Source organism: Nothoprocta perdicaria, unplaced genomic scaffold (assembly GCF_003342845.1).
Source record: "Nothoprocta perdicaria isolate Ctin4 unplaced genomic scaffold, notPer1 scaffold_5, whole genome shotgun sequence".
Taxonomy (NCBI): Eukaryota; Metazoa; Chordata; class Aves; order Tinamiformes; family Tinamidae; genus Nothoprocta; species Nothoprocta perdicaria.
The window spans coordinates 9,560,768-9,577,650 of record NW_020455754.1 but is presented as its reverse complement, the minus strand read 5'-3'; the positions used below and the strand labels follow the sequence as shown (position 1 = coordinate 9,577,650).

The 16,883-nt window shown below is 40.8% G+C and overlaps 2 protein-coding genes across 6 annotated transcripts in view; one reads left to right on the top strand and one right to left on the bottom strand.

Annotated features, from left to right (window-relative positions):
- The first annotated feature begins 2,764 nt into the window (after positions 1–2,764).
- Positions 2,765–16,883, top strand: part of HNRNPAB (heterogeneous nuclear ribonucleoprotein A/B) — a 21,633-nt gene continuing 7,514 nt past the window's right edge. The window contains exons 1-7 of one of the 5 annotated variants that reach the window (XM_026047700.1): positions 2,765–2,950; positions 3,033–3,191; positions 3,637–3,768; positions 5,326–5,434; positions 5,529–5,681; positions 5,760–5,844; positions 6,099–8,118. In XM_026047700.1, the coding sequence (XP_025903485.1) occupies positions 2,786–2,950; positions 3,033–3,191; positions 3,637–3,768; positions 5,326–5,434; positions 5,529–5,681; positions 5,760–5,830 (789 nt within the window). In that variant the 5' untranslated portion in view covers positions 2,765–2,785 and the 3' untranslated portion in view covers positions 5,831–5,844; positions 6,099–8,118. Of the gene's footprint in view, positions 2,951–3,032; positions 3,192–3,636; positions 3,769–5,325; positions 5,435–5,528; positions 5,682–5,759; positions 8,119–16,883 lie in introns of those variants that run through there. The other 4 variants (XM_026047702.1, XM_026047704.1, XM_026047705.1 and 1 more) reach the window with 4 other exon arrangements.
- PHYKPL (5-phosphohydroxy-L-lysine phospho-lyase) lies at positions 8,478–16,334 on the bottom strand. Its single transcript, XM_026047706.1, has 13 exons — positions 16,285–16,334; positions 15,319–15,437; positions 14,295–14,454; positions 13,768–13,842; positions 12,828–12,919; positions 12,624–12,739; positions 12,312–12,394; positions 11,794–12,019; positions 11,395–11,549; positions 10,820–10,909; positions 10,461–10,591; positions 10,001–10,057; positions 8,478–8,619 (listed from the first exon to the last, which is right to left on the bottom strand). The coding sequence occupies exons 2-12, from the start codon at positions 15,371–15,373 to the stop codon at positions 10,005–10,007; spliced, it is 1,236 nt and encodes a 411-aa protein (XP_025903491.1). The 5' UTR covers positions 15,374–15,437; positions 16,285–16,334; the 3' UTR covers positions 8,478–8,619; positions 10,001–10,004.

Sequence of the window (16,883 nt, the reverse complement as noted above, 5' to 3'; positions counted from 1 at the left end):
GGCTGCAGCCCCAGCGCTTCCTTTGTTCTGGAGCTGCCTTTTGTTGGCGCCATGTGGCGGCGGGGGGAGGGGCGCCCGGGCGGCCTGGTTGCCGTCGCACGCTGGAAAATGGCAGGGGATTTTCCCCGGCTCCGCTTTTGTTTTCCCTTTCTCCTAGAGGGAGCCGGCTGGGGCAGGAGTCGTTGCCTTTGGCCGCGGGGGGGGGGGGGGGGGGTTGGCTCCAACTTTATGGCCCTTGCGCGTGTGGTTTGTGCCGCTGTTGGTGTCAACGCGAGCCCTTTTGGTTAATACGTAGAAAAAGAACCGATCTGGGCTTGGAAACCGCTGGTGAGCTCCGTGGTGTGGGGGGGAGAGTAAAGGAGAAAATAGTGCGGTCGAGGGGGTGTACGCTGGGTCCAAAACAGTGAGAGCGCTTTTAGTGCGGTTCGAGCGGCATTGTCAGAAAAAGGCCTATTTCTTAGCATTATTGAGAGGACTTGGGGGAGTTTACTTTCATAGCTGTATCTTATGCACGAATTAAACTTACGGTGGCTGACCTGTTCATATTTATTATGAATATATACTCATAGATATACATGATCACATCCCCCCACCCCCAACCTCCATGTTTTTTTCAGGTGGTCTTTGATTTAAGTGACCTGGTGTATTTAATTTGAACTGTTACTACTGACAGCCCTTTTATTTATGGCTGCTTGCTTCAGATTCAGCAAAATGCTCTAGCCACAATAGAACGATAAACTTTAGCTTTAAGGGAAGAAGAGAGACTTAGACTAATTTCATGAGCTCAGACAGGATAGGATCCTTTTTGCCGCCCCCCCCCCAGGAGGATTGAGACCTGCAAGTTCTCTACAAGCTTCTTGTTTCTTTCCCCCTCTTCTTTGATAGAGCTTTTCAGAGTGGAACACTATTCCCCCTTTTTTACATAGGAGATGACATTTTTCCCCAAATGTATGTGAAAGGCCATTTGCAAGAAAAGGTAGCGGCATTCATCTGTGTGAAAATTAATATTTAAAAATCATAGCAGTCTCAGGCACCAACACTTTAACTATTTTATTAATAGCTGAAACATACCTTTGGTTATAGCACTGATACATTGAAAGTACAGTGTTATGTTTGTATTTTCAGTCAGTGTGCCCCTATGAAGGGGAAGCAAAATAACCTCTAAGATGATTTTAGCTGCAATATTTTGAAGGTTCTACCATGTGTTATTTAATTAAGTTCACCCAGGTATTGATCACAAGGCTTACTACACTTTAACTGACAGTCCCATTTTGTATCTGCTGCTGGGATAAGAGGGTGACCTTAACATGTGACAGTAGCTGTGTATAGCCCTATCTTTGGTTCAGAATTAAGTGGGTAGATGTCTGTGTTCTGCGCCCCCCCCCCCCCCCAAAAAAAAAAAAAAAAACCCTACCACCATTTTTCTTGATCTGTAGTTGCAGTCAGTGATGTTGGGGAGTGTTATACATAAATACTATGAGTCTGTACAGATAACAGTAGCCTTGCAAAATTCTTCTTGATCAGTAAGCTGTTCTTGTAGGAACAAAGCCAACAAGTTACCTTGCTTTGACCTATTGGTGAAAGCTGTAGGAAACATGTAAAATGTTTTCTATGAGGTTTTTTGAAATTTTTCTAAAAAGGAAAACACACACACACACTTTGGTCAGACTCTTGTCTGTTAAGTGTACACAGTTTCTAAAAAATTGCAGGCTCAGCCTAGAAGATATTTCCTTTAGTTGAAGGGGGGGAAAAAAAAAACCTATGTACTTTCTCATATTGCCTTTTGAGAATAAACAGATGCTAGCTTTAGCAAATCCAAGTACACAATGGCACCAAAAGTCAATCTTAGTTAGGAGTTTTCTAGTGGCAAATAAAGATGGCCTCTAAACAGAGTAATAGCTGATTTAGTCTACAGTTAGAAAAAGGCTTAAATGATTTTTAAAAGCTGAAGTTTGTTACCTTGGAAACTCTGAAAAAAGAAAATAGTCATGCTATTAATGTTTTCTTTTGAAGAAATGAGGCTTTTGAGAAGTGCTTTACTAGTTGACCTTGTTGTTTACTAGCCTCACTTCTGTGTTGCCTATTTTGCTGGTAGTTATTCTTCTGATGTACTCCGGAGGCTATTCTGTGTGGAGAAGGTGGGCAGGGAAGTACTGCATGTAGCCCATCATAAAAGTAGAGACTTAATAGTCTGAATTCATAGTGCTGATGAAATATAACAAGATTCAGTAGCTAAGCAGGAAGAAGTGTATAGCCAGCTGGTTACAGGCGGGTCCAAAGTTCTGTGTGTTGTATGAGACTGTTCTCAGGGGTCACAAATACCTGATTTAAATTGTGCAGATGGCTTTGGGGATTATAATTTTCATAACCATTTATCCAAATGGCAATAGAGCTGAAATATTTTGCTTTTGTTGCCCTTCAGTAGCCTGACTGCTTTCAAATCAGTGGAATGACTCCATTTTTTTCTTCAAAGCCTGGCAGTACTTTGGCAGTACTTTATGGTCAGTGCTACTTTATAAATACTGTTGAAAGAATGTAAGTTATTGATGGGGAATATTTTAGGAAATTTTTACTGTTTCTGAAGTCTGTGCTAAACTGAAATATACATTAGAGAGGAAAAGCCTTGTGCAGTCCTGTAGCATTGATAGCTTTTGGCAAAATACCTTTACAGCTAGTCCTGTTTCTGACAATGCCTGTGATGTGTATGAGCATTTTGGTGAATGTGCTTTTTCTCTAGTATTTCTTGTACCTAACTGGCTCTTCATTTCCTTGAAATTTCAGGAAAATGTTTGTCGGTGGCCTCAGTTGGGATACAAGCAAAAAAGACTTGAAGGATTACTTCACCAAGTTTGGTGAGGTGACTGACTGTACGATAAAGATGGACCCTAACACAGGAAGATCCAGAGGCTTTGGATTTATTCTTTTCAAAGAACCTGGAAGTGTTGAAAAGGTGATTTGAAGATTCATCTTTCATTTTCCTAACTTACAGTGGGACTTTCCAGATGAGATAATCTTACCAAACTGTCTTTCAGGTTCTGGAACAGAAAGAACACAGGCTAGATGGACGATTAATTGACCCCAAGAAGGCCATGGCAATGAAAAAGGATCCAGTGAAGAAAATATTTGTTGGCGGACTTAACCCAGAAGCCACAGAAGAGAAAATCAGGGAATACTTTGGAGAGTTTGGAGAGGTGTGTAAGATTATCCTGGTAGCCACTGAAATAGAGCAGTCACTCACAGAAATTAGTGAACTAATTGCTTGCATGCCTCAGAGTACCTTAACTGTTCAGATGCACCGCATCTCTCAACTGACCCGTGATGAGAAATTTCTCATCTTGAAAGCACAGAAAGCAGATACTGTACTGAATGCTTTCACTGCTGGGGAAGATAGCATGTCTTTAATGACTCATTTCATTTAATCTCATGTTAAAATGGTGTAAACTTGAAACCTCTGGTCTGAAAGTCAAAGAGACAATATAGAGATAAAATAGGGAAGAATATTTAACTTTGGTATAGCATAATACGCATAGATTGAGGAAAGAGGGAAAACTATGAGACTTAGTTTCAGTTTTCCTGCCGCAAATATGTACTTTATTGTCCTAAAATGAGTCTGAAGTAATATTTTCATATCTTCAGATTGAAGCGATTGAACTTCCCATGGATCCAAAGACCAACAAAAGGAGGGGTTTTGTGTTCATCACTTTCAAGGAAGAGGATCCAGTGAAGAAGATCTTGGAGAAGAAATTCCATAACGTCAGTGGAAGCAAGGTAGAAACTTTGAATTTAGATCTTTGACCAAGTTTTCAAGCATAACAACCACTCTGTCTATAACCTGAGAAGGATTTTCTAGACTTTTGCTTTCAAGGTACCGAAATCACAATAAGGATGGTTGTCTCTTTCTTTACAACAGACTTTTTGCCATAAGTTTAGCTCTCAGTCTGCTGCGGTTCTTTGCCAGCAGTTGTGGCTCCGCTGTGTTCTGTGTTAAGGCTTTTCATATGTAAAAGATCTGTGGTCTTAAGTGTGTTAGCACTGTGGTGAAATACATAGAGGAATATAGTGCTGATGTCCCAATATAGCAGCACTATCCATTGTAGCAGATGAAACTTTGGCTTTTTTTCAGTATAGAGCACTTGAAACTCAGTGCTTGCTCTGGTGCTAGCTGCAGAACCACAGTGTGACTGTCTGCTCACTGCAATTTGTGCCCAGTCTCTTTAGGAGTCTTTGGAAGTGACATGATCAAGACCGTTTGAACAGAAGTAAAAGTGGTGGGAGAGGGTCTGAGCAGCTGTCAGTGGCTATCTGGTGCCATAGCTAATAAGTATACAGGAGTCATAGGCCACCGATTTGGGTGTCACACTAATGAAGAAAGGGCTGGAGGCAAAGAATGAGTGCTGGCTGGGTCCCTTCCCTGTCTTGGTGGCCAGTGTCTGCCACATACTGTGACTTCAAAGCTCACAAGACCTGTTTGTTGCCTGTCAGTGACCTAGATTGCCCCTAGTTTAAAACTGGTCTTGACATAGCCCAGAGTAAACACTGGGCAGACTTAGTGCGTTGGTAGCTATCATGACACTGCAGTTAGCAATAGTTTCTTTTCAGAAGAAAAGAAACAAAGGGAATTGTGCAAAGGGAGCTGAGAAATATATGTAATTATGGCATATTTGTGTCATAGTGATTAAAAAAAAAAGATTACCTGGAATCTTCTGCACGGGGAGCTCCAGCTTTGTGTAGGTGATGTCATCACAGGGAGTTTCTCTGACAATCTTAGCAGGTTCAGATTCAGCCATACACTGACTCAGGAAGTAGGAGCTGGCTCATGGTCTCAACTGCAGCTTAGGAACTAGTGTTCATATTAGGTGATATTTTGAAGTGTTGCTTCACAGTGCAACATAGATGCCCTGTGGAATGGGCATAGCAAGATTGCTAGGGAAAGTCATTTTTGGCTTCCTGGAGCCTTAGTAGCCCTTCAGTTAGTGCAGGTCAGGGGAAGTGGTCTGGGCAGCAGCCTAGTCTTGGGGCTTCTGCAGGAATAGCAGTGTCTAGGCAGGGCACTACCTCTTCCATAGGGAAGCTGGTGGTCAGGAAAAGGCAGTAAGAAGTGCCTGAAAGTAGTGGCCTTCTTGAAACAGTTAATTGTGACTTACCTTTGCCCAGGCAGCACAAAATCCAGTGCTTTTGGATGTGCACGGTAGTCTTGGTGACAGGAAGCACAGCACAGTACTGATCCTTTGCCTCCAGAGTAACTTCCCTGGCTTTCCTAGGGGGCTGGGTTGGGCAGTGTTGCTATAAGACAATATACATACTCTTCCTTGGTTTTTATTTCAGTGTGAGATTAAGGTAGCACAGCCAAAAGAAGTTTACCAGCAGCAACAGTTCAGTAGTGGTGGCGGAAGAGGTAGCTATGGAGGAAGAGGCAGAGGTGGAAGAGGCGGTGGTAAGTACTACGCGCACTACTTTAGTATGGACACATTAAAAAATAAGCTGTGTGTACTAAAATGGGATTTTGTGGATGGTTTTCCCTTCTATAGCTCAAAGTCAAAATTGGAATCAAGGTTATGGCAATTACTGGAACCAGGGTTATGGGAATCAAGGATACGGCTATCAGCAAGGTTATGGTGGCTATGGAGGCTATGATTATTCAGGATATGGGTATTATGGATATGGACCAGGCTATGATTACAGTAAGTAAAGAGAACTGTATTGGGTATCAGCAAATATAACTAATTAGCAGTTTAATGCATTTGTTTTCTTGTTCATAGGTCAAGGCAGTGCAAATTATGGGAAGACACCAAGACGTGGTGGCCATCAGAATAACTACAAGCCATATTGATCAAACTTATTCAGGTATGCAGTGGCATGGTCTCTTTTGGAAAATGACTGCATAGGTTTTGTATACAATGCTGTAGATGGATATTTCAGTTCTGTACCAAATTTAACTTTACAATAAATTTCTATGGCCTGTTAAATGTGCATCTTACTTGGAAGAGCTCCCTGGAAATGTTTTACATGTTTAATACTTACAGATACTAGTTGTCTAGACAGTGTGGTGTGTAAATTTCAGCCTTGCTGAAGATATTAATTAATGATTTTATTAATAGGTTAAACTGAAACTGATTTTGAGGGTCTGCTTAAAGCTGCAGCTCTGCATCTAGGGACTGCCTCTTGGAGTTAACTATGGACTCTGCATTACTCCAGTTGTACAGAATGAGATGCATCTTAGGGAACCAGTGTCACTTTCCACCTTTTTATTTTGTATTGTTTTTGTGTCATACATTTCCTGTAATGGAAGTGTTAATTTTACTGTACTTTTTGGTACCTTTTTGGAATCTAATGTATTGTAAGGTATTTTACATGTGTTCTGATTCACCATGACATGGATATTGAAGCTATCCTAGCTTTTGAAATAAAAAAGGCGTAATCTAGTGTCTTGTGCCATTCTTCAGCTTATGTACTAGCAAAATGCCAGCATTTTTGTTCCCAGAATTTAGTTTGCAGCAGTACCTAGATGAAAAGCTGGGCTTAAATGCTCTTAAAGGAGAGGGCTGTGTTGGTAGTTGTGCTCCCTTGCAGATAAGGGGCAGCCAAACACTGTGGTTGCTGCTTGGAGGCTACAGAATAGCACTCGGGTGGAATTCCCCAGCTGCTGTGGTGGCTGTGCGGGAGTGAGGTTGGCTCCTGTCCGAGGCAAGTGCAGTGGCTCAGTGTAATGGTATTAGTCTCTGGTGCAGGGTTCTTGCAGGTGGAAGCAGAGGCTTTATGTTTGGAGTCTAGACAGGAGGCAGCTAGGAATGAGAAGTGTGTTAAGAGCTAGCTGCACTCATGGTTTACTGTTTAAAAGTCTGAGGGATTTATGCAAGTTTCATATACTTGCCCTGAAAGACAGGTTAGGTAGGAAATGAAATTACCAATGCAAAGTCTGAATTTTGCAGCCTTTTTTTGTGTACCAGAAAAGGCTGAGGAACTTCCACTAAAGTTGTGGGAGGCAAAACAACAACGTTGCCTCTAAAGATGTGTCTGCTCTCTCAAGATAAGTGACCAGCTAGAAATAGTCTCCTCTTCTGACTAGTTTCTTACTATTTTTAGGAAATAACTTACATAATTGGTTTATCTTGCTGCAGAATTCTCACCCAAATGTAGCTTCATAAAGTGCTGCTGCCCAAAGTAAACTTAGTTGCTGCAGTAATCAGTTTGATTCTATTTCCCTGTTAAAGCTAAAATATTTTTTCTTGTAATGAATTCTCTTTGCATGAACAGGAAACATGGGTGGAAGTAAACTAAGTAACAAGGAAAACGGGTGTTATTTGTGAGCTCTTCAACTTTATACAAGTGATGCAGCTATTGCTGCAGGAATTTATAATCTGCTGCTCCCTACTGGCTGTCCTTGAGCAAGACTTCTAACTATAAAGTTAGAAATCTGTAAGACTTGTTCATACATGCAAGAGTTCATACTCTTGAGTCTAAGATTTCAAATCAGCTTCTGTCTGAGAGCTGACATGACAGCTTTATAGCTGGAATATGTAACCTAATGTCCAGCCATAAAGAAAATGCAAAACTGCAGTTCCTTAAAACAAGTGATTGCAGTACTTTTAAGTATTTCTGTCTCCACACTTGAAGAATGAAAATAAAGATATTTAACTGTTGCATCCTGTTACTTGGTTTCTTGTGAACTAAGAGGCAGCAGAATCTTTTTCTAGAAGGCAGTTTGCCCTCTAAAGGGAAATGTGCATAAAAATCTACCTGGACTGTAGTGGCAGCAGCATTCCTGGCTAGTGTGTTAACAGCAGCTTGTTAGCTGGCTGTTATATTAGTTCTTTTTGGAAGTAGGTCCTCAGGTAAGGCTTCCTTACCAGGTGATACAGCCCAAGGCAGATGCTGAGGATGCTAGCATATTGTTGCAGAGTTGGCTTTCTCCTTGTGTGAAAAGTCTGATGCAAGAAGATGTAAGTACCTGGTAAAGAGAGACTTGGACACAAGTGTTTCTCATGGCTGTAGTATGCTCTCATTCACTAAACCTACTTGGATATTTCTTGAGGACAGAGTATTTCTTAAGAACAGCCTTGAGAGCCTTCTGGTCCTCACTGCTCTGTTCTTCTTTGGCATGAACTAGAGACTGATGTTTTTGACCTAACCTGCTGTTTGAGATTGTCCTGCTGAAGGTAGTGCTACCGGGACCTCTTTAGCATGAAACTGGCTTCTGAGACTTGTCAGAAGAGCCAGGAAAAGACCGAATGCATGGGCAGAAAGAATGGAGTTGATGTAGGCAGCAGCAGATGACAAAAACAGGAGGTCTGATAAACCTTTTGGCTTCTCTTAATTTTCAAATAGTCATAACGTGAAGTATTATGAATTTAGAAAATGTAGTTCGTAATAGCTACTAGAAATAGATTCTCTGATAACCAGTTTCAGATAGGATGTTAAATAAAGGCTAATCCCATGCTTTGTCACAGTTAAAACAAGCCATTGTAAAATTTATTTCTCCTGAAGCTTTTACAAATAGCAAGATAACTGAAAATAGCAAAATCAAAGGTAGTTTATCTGGTTTAAGACATGCTAGACTGATTAAATGTGCATTATTACAGTAATGTTTCTTAGTAGTAGATCTTGAATATTGCTTGAAACCTATGGAAAGAAAATGTTTTCTTGTAAAAAAGCATCATTAAAAAAGGCCTCACTTTCACTTACGTAATATGTAAGTGCCAATTTTTATTGCTAATTTGCTAAGAGGCATTTTGCATTCTTGCTTTCATGTAGAAAATGCATTTTTTTTCCTTGCTTAGTTTAGATTGAAAAAGTTTATCAAGTCATTAGGCCTCAATGAGTTAAACTGGCACTGGTGACTAAGTAGTACAAACAGCTGTATGTCTTACCATTAATCTGCTAAATAAAATATTAACACATTTTTCTTGTGCCTGCTATGAGATGCTTCTATTCTAGTGCAGTGTTTTGCTCCTTAGGCCAGGGACAGTTGTGAATCTGGTGTGGGGTTAAGGCCATTTCTAGTACTTACATAAGGTGTGTTCATATTGCGGTGCCAGAGCTTTACTTGGTTAAAACCCACTTAATTATCTTTTCAGCAGAGTAGGTTAGAGGTGTACTGGAATGTGATGCATTGTTGTGGGGGTTGTGAGGAATTACGAATGGAAACAAGTATATGCTCTGGACATGTGGCAAAATTAAGTATCACCTAGATGTCCTCTGTGAGCAAGCTCCAGAGCTGCCTCAAGAGGCATCAGGTGTTTTAATCTTCCAAACCTTAAGAGCTGAGTCCTGCTGATGCCCAAGTGAACTTCTGAGTCTAGTTCAGCCATGAACCTGAAATGATCCTGTGAGTTTGTTTAACTTGGAAATTACACTGCCTTCTGTGAGGCATTTTCCTTTTAACGAACTCACAGGATGTTGATGTTAAAGTAAAATATGAGCTACAGTACCACAAGTACTATATGCAGCACTACATAAAACTGTCTTAGCTTAAGTGGAGGTTCCCAAATTGCAGCATGTGGAGAGTAGCATCCTGTAGCATGTTCCCTAAGGGGAACTAGGAGAAAGCTTGCTCAGGTAGTTACCCTGTTGACTATAACTGAACACTGTACAAAGCTGTAACTGTGTCTGAAGTTGGTGAAAATAGTGACCAGCTAGTGTAAGAATTGTGTATGTGTCTTGGTGTGCATGTGGTGATAGAGTAACCACTGATGTGCCCGCTACTCTATCAGAGCTTCCTTGACAAAGCACAGCATGCTACCAGTAAGCATTTCTGGGACATATTGGACCAAACTTGCACACAAATGAAAAAACAGTGTTACTAGAAGTGTCAGACTGTATGACAGAAACTAGCTGTGAATGCCAGATGTATAGAAATCTCGCTTGTGCTTCTAGATTGCTAGAACTCCCAACAAATTAATTCCCTGTAAAAGAACATCTCTGAGGAAATTTGGTCCTGCTCTGCTGCCACTGTCTAACAGTCTCCTAACCTTTTTGAAATACTTGTAAATGATGAAAATACCTGTTCAAGTAAAAGAGGAGGATGTTTCCTCTTGGCTCAGGCAGTGCTTTTCCATATCTAGAAAGACATTACACACCAACTCAGCAAATCCATAATAGAAAGACAAGTTTTTAGACTAACTTTGCTAAAACTGTCCAAGTTTGATACAAAGTGACAAAAGTTTTTACTTACCAGTTCGCTTGCTCAGACAGGGAAACACTTTGGCCTGTACCACAGTGAAACTATTTATAAAGTCTTGTACAATTTGTACTAGTAAATAAACTAATTCTGCTGTAAAGTTTCCTAACAAAAGTAGAAGTAAAGATGAAAAGTTGCAAAACTAAGACTTTGTAAGTGCTCAGCACTTACCTTTTCCACCTCTGTTGTAGGACTGTGGAAAAGCAGGCTTAGCTGCTCCGAGCTGACTTTAAGGCAGAACATCAGCTACTCTGTAAAGCAGTGTGCTTTTTGCTTGTACTACCTGTTAGGATTCTGTCAATTGCATCCACAACAAACTTTGCATCCTCCATAGTGAAGCACATGGGGGGCTTGAATTTAAGCACATTTCTTCCTGGTCCATCTGTGCTCAGTAGAATATATTCTTCCTTAAGCCTAGAGAGAGAGAAACAAAGACAGGAATTATATTATGTCTAAGTGGCTGTTTTTCCTTTCTCATGTAAAACATGCAAAAATCATCATCAGGGATGTTGCTGAGATCCCACCCTTCTGCAGTGACTGGTTTCTTTCTGTAGTAGTTGGCTTATATTAACCGCTGCATGACAGATTACTTGGAAGTTGGGTGGCTTGCTTAGTATGCTGAAAAACTTAAATTTTTTTTACCTTGTTATCAGATACTGTGCTTCTGCTGTGGCTGGGGTCCTTTCTGCTTGGTCCTTAATTAAGTCCACGCCAATGAATAAGCCAGAACCCCTTTAAAGCAAAAGAAGGAACTGCAGTCAGAAGAAGGAACTGTAACACGCGTTAAGGGCATGGGAATTTCTAATTTTTCCTGGATAGCAATGGAAAAGGGGTACTGTTTTGCAGCAATGCAGTGTATTACAAGCTTTTCTCTGCTTCTTCTAGCTCTTAAGGACATTTTCCACCCAACCCATTAATTTTCTTCTTTGTGTACTTGAGGTAGAATTCAAACAGGAAACTGAATTCCTTTAGCAACCAATAAATCAAAGTATGTCTTCTGTGGTGAAATCAATAAGGCAATACTGGCTTAGAGTGCCAACGCAGATCAGGATTTTGATCAGCCCAAGCTACTGATTTAATCTACTACAGGCTTTTTTCTTTGCTGAAAACACAAGTGATGAATTTCTTTAAAAATACTGTCACATAAAATGACATCAGATGGATTTCAGCTGTTTTGCTCCCTTGAACTAAATTAAAAAGCAGCAAGGTACTCATACCTGACATCACCAATGATGGGATGCTTGATTTTCTGCTCATGGAGTAAGTTCATCATGAAGTTGCCCACTTCTGTGGCATGAGCTTGAAGGTGTTCTTTCTCTATCACATCTAGCACAGCTAGGCCCACAGCACATGAAACTGGGTTTCCTCCAAACTGAGTTCAAAAAAAGATTACAGACAGGGACAGAGAAGATGCAGTGTTGTCACTAAAAGTGTAGCCTCAGTGACTGTCCTGACTCCATCCACTGTAAGTGCCAGGCTGCTTATATAAGTGCTACAGTGGAAAAATATAAATAAAACATAGTAACTGCAAGGTTACTATGAGCATTAATGACACAGTGCATGATTGTCTGGCATGGTCTTAGTACTCAGACTGTAGAAAAGGAGATTTTTCTTACTGTATTAAAATATTCCACTCCTGTGGCTGCAAAAGCTTCTGCAACTTCTTTTGTTGTTGCTACACAGGCAAGAGGGTGCCCATTTCCTATGGGTTTTCCCATAGTGACAATATCAGGTATAAAATCGTCTCCCTGAAGCTGGAAGGCCCAGAAGTGTTTGCCAACCCTGCCGAATCCGACTTGAATTTCATCAGCAATAACTATCCCGCCTGCCTTATGCACGTGCCTGTAACAGAACAGGTTTTATTGTACTTTTAACAGGAAACAGAACATAATATTTAGTGTTTAAGAACATTCAGAAATCATTACCCTACAAGCATTAACCAAATTAACCTGTGCAGCTTTACATTCTGCATTTTTAAAAATAGGTCTTTGCCCTATAAAATTACATTCTAATATAGAAAAGGCAGATACGGAGGGTTTTTTTAATGCTTACAAGCTATATACCACAGTAGGCAGGAAGCTTCCTATCAGCTGGTTTTAGTAGGTATTTTAAAGAATGATGGATGATGACTTACTCTGCAACCTTCTGCAAATAGCCAGCTGGTGGAATTATTTGACCACCAACACTTGGCAGAGATTCAACGAAAAAGGCAGCAATCTGAAACACATATAATAGGCAATATTTGAATGCATGCAGAGCTCACTGGAATTGAATTAACAATTTCCAAGCTCTTCATCCTGAGCTAGTTCTTGCAAATATCCTTCATTACTTGCTCTTTGCTTTTATACCAATCTCTATTACATAGCTCACCACTACTGAATGGCAGAGACAGCCACTTATACTTGTTTCTAAGGCAAGACAAATAATGGAGAAACCCACTTTTTACCTTTCTGCCTCTCTCATGTGCTCGTTCTATAAGAAGTTTCACTTCATTAGCATAGGCTGTTACTGCATCGTCATGGTCTTCTCTATATAGTCCTCTGTATGTGTCGGAACAGGAGCCTATACAAAGGAACAGTATCCTTTATTCAGTTTATCATGAAAAAAATTAGTAAATTTACAAGTATTCAATAGTTGTAGGCTAAAGTACATACCACGTGGACCCATTCCTTTTGTCCTTCTAGATTTCTGAATTTATATGGGCTTATGTCAATCAAGGATGTCAGATGTCCATGGTAAGCACTTAAAAACAATCAGCAGAACTAAGCAGTAATTTCCTCAGTATCAGAATTCTTTAGGATTAGCATGACTGACAGCTAATGAGGTGACTGGCTAGGTCAGCTGATGGAAATATAGTCACTTAGGTGAAATGTCACTTAGAGACATCCATCATTCAGCTTGGCAGTATCTGGATTTTTTTTTTTTCCTAAAAGCATCTAAATATACAGGGTGTGCAGAGGGACAGTATTTGACCTCTTGCCACTGGTTTTAGAGGGTCATGGTGTAGAATCACAGCAGTTTAAGTCAGGAGCAATATTCTGAGATCACAGAATAATCAGAAAGGACCTGTCTTGCCTATTTTTGAATAATTTCAAAAATGGAGATTGCATAGTCTCTCTGGACATCATTCTGCTGTTTTACCACACTCACACTGAAATAGCTTTCCCTTATGTCTCATCAAAATTCCTCATGCTCCAGCTTTTTTTGTTGTTGTTTTTTGGGTTTTTTTTTTTTTTTTTTTGGTAACTAGCTATCTTTGAGTCTGACTCTTAACCTTTTCTATGCCCTTCCGTTACATATTCCTAAATAGTAAAGATTTCAAAATTCCTTAGCCGCCTTTCTGGAGGTTGAACTAACCCCTTTCTCTGGACCGGCCAAGCATTCAGTTTCCCCATAAAGTCAGGTCTCTGCTGGACTCACCCTACCATATGTCTGTGATACACATGCTGAACAGAGCAAAAGAACTACTTCCCTCAATATTATGACAATACTCTTTTATAAAAAAGGCAGATGTTCAGAAATGCTCCAAAAAAAAGACCAAAGCTAAACCTCGTTCCCCATAAGAGATAAAAATTTGACAGTATACTTACTGGTCTAAAACTATTACATCTTCATGTTTTGTATACTGTCGAGCCAATCTTAAAGCAAGATCATTAGCTTCAGATCTGCAAGGGAAAAATTGGATGAGTGTTTTTCTGCAGGTTCTCCTTGAGTTTTGAAATTCTGACCTCCTTTGCATTGCTTGTTTTGCCTCCAAAGAGAACACACACAACTAGAGGCAAGGGACTGACACATTCCTTAGTGAGAGAGTAGCAAAAACACCATCCTTTCTATTAAGCTGGAGTGCAGAAAGTACTTCCAACAGCCTTTTTTTCTTTAAAGCTATGGTTTGTTTGGAAATATAAAATCCCCCCCAAGCAAAAATATGTATTGTTATACTTATATTTGAGAGACGTAATTCCAAACCTAGGAGGCAGATCAAAAAGACCAGAAACCAATACAGAAACTAAATATTTTTTTTCTCCCTTGGTATATAATCATCTACACTAGATCATGCAATAAGAAAACATTTGTCTGTGCATAAATCACAACATCACTGCTATTGTACCTGACTTACCCAGAATTCAAAAAATAGAAGGTGCACAACTTTTCAGGCAGTGTTTTTGAAAGTCTCTCGGCATAATCAACCAGGTTGTCATGAAGATAACGAGAATTTGTATTTAACAACTGATTTTGCTCGTGGGCTGCTTTTACAATATCAGGGTGACAATGTCCAACTACAAGAGAGTGGGGAGAGATGGGTCTGAGAGTTATTCTATGTTGCACGTGGTTTTCAGCACCAAACATCCAAACTGCGCCTAAACTTCCAATAGTACAGAGCTATTGTCACTGATGATTGTATTTGATCAATGGGGCACTAACATTGTCAGCAGAAGAGAACGTTAATGGTTCTTGAATGCTTTTGAAAGAAAATGTTTGGAGGTTTAGAATTTTTTTTAATCTGGCTCCTTGTGTTTTCTTTGCATCTGAATACTGGAAACTGATAGGCGAAGATGAGTAATGTCTAATTTGATATTTTGGACTGAGACCTTTGAATATTTTGTTCATAAGTGAAACTTGAGTAGCTGGGACTTTGTGCAGAAAAGCTTTAACTTCCTAGAGTAGTTAATGTGTTTAACTCTAGGATATTATTGACAGTACTGACTCTAGAGATTTCAGATACTTTTGGAAAGAAACAGCTACTTAATAAAACACAACTAAGGCTCCACACGCAGCAATGATTCTGTTACAGTACCCTCAGCAGTAACTTTTATAAATTAAACAAACCGAACAGTCATTTGTTAGTTTTATAATCAGATTCTTGACAAGCTTTCATGCAAGAAGTACTTTAAATATTAGATGACAGCCTTTCTGTAAAGACAGAACAGGAAGCAAGTCTAGAAAGCATCACATTCCTGCACACAAAAAAATAATATATAATGGACAGTAATTTCCCAAATAATAAGCTCAAGAAAGATTTCTTCCATTTTTCCAGTTAAACATCCTCTCCCCACACACAATGCAGTACTGGTAAAAAGTATTAATCGCTCCTTATTATACTTTGAAAAGCATGGTGCCAAATTATAGGACTTTTAACTTACCGTGAGCAACATTGTTAATGCAGTCAAGATACTGTCTTCCCTTCTCATCATACATGTACTGGCCTTTTGCCTTGACAATCTTCACAGGATCATCGGAGAAAAAGAGCTTGCAAGAAGAGCTGTAATAAATACAAGAATTCCAAAGAAATCTTAGTGAAGTCTAAAAATCAAATGGTTCATTCTCCTAGAAATATTTTCAGTTAATAAGAGAAAAAGACATTTTCTGAGTTAGATGAGGTGTGTTCTCATCTGGATGAGATGCTCTTACAGAGCTTGAGGTGGGAATGGGGACTTGGCCTCCACAGGTACATCTGGTCTTAACTCTGGTTCCCTATTGCTTATGCTGTCTGCCTTTTGTATGCTGGGAACCCATTCTGGTGTCTCTGTCTCACCCTCATTTTCATTATATGCTCAGTACTCTTTAAGTTCCTGTTTCTCCCAGCAATTCTTGTGTCCCCTTAGAGCTTTATTACCCCACCTAAACCCTGGAGTGGTTTTACTTGCAAGACTAAGTCTGCTTAAAGCGGGTTGATGTTGTTTCTTTTCAAACAAATGGTCAGACAAAACCGTAATGTGCATTTGCCTAAATAGAAGTTGACAGACTTAGTCCTGGCTGACCAGCAATGAAAAATGCAGTCTGATCAAATGTCATCATTTGTATCCAATGTTTTATTTACAGCTTTTCCTGCTTTAATTTGGCAAAAGATTGCTTATGCAAAACAGAAATAAAATAATCTGATCATAGATATAAAACCACTGTCAAATGAACAAGAAAAAAAAAAAAAAAAAAAGAAAAAAAGGCAATGACAAACTGAGAGAAGTATTTTCACTGCTCCTGCTCTGCAGGAGTCCTATAGCTCCTGCCTGAACGGTAAGAGGGAAAACCAGCCCTTTTTCAGTCAGCCTGACTGAGGGAGAGGTGCTGCCTGGCTGGAACAGAGCTGTTCCCGGTTCCCCTCCTGTTACCTGGAGCCAAGATTCAAGGTGCACCTGGCACCGCTCTGATCCAGAGGTCGCTTCCAGCGCCACTTTTCCTCTCATAAAGCGTTTACTGACGCAGCCCGAGCACACGCTCAGTCTGTTTGAGAGCAAGGCGTGCACTGGGTTAAAATGCTCTCCGGTCAAATACAGGGGGGTTACGTGGCGCAGAACTAAGCGTTTCTTAGGTCATTGAAACCAGAGAATTAAAAGTTCCCTGGAGAGCTCAGCCAGCTCTTCTAGTCTCTCAAGCCGGGCAGACGCACGCTCAGGGTCTCACGTTGCTGGTGCAGTGTTTTTCCTTGGGGAGGTTCTCGGAGGTCCCTGGCGCGCACGGCGGTGGCTCCCCGAGGAGCGCCGGGCAGCGGCCCGCGCCCTCCGCGGGACCGTGGTGCCTGGCAGCGGCAGGAAGCGCGCGCCTTCCCGCCAACTTAGTGCTCGAGCTCCCGGTTCCTGCCCGCCTCTCGGGGCGGTGAACGGCCCCGCTCCAGCCCTTGGCAGAGCCGCCCTCGCTCCGGGGTGTCGCGCAGGGAAGCGAGGGGTCCTGCGGCCCGCCGGGGCCGCCGCCGCCCGCCCGCGCCCGCACG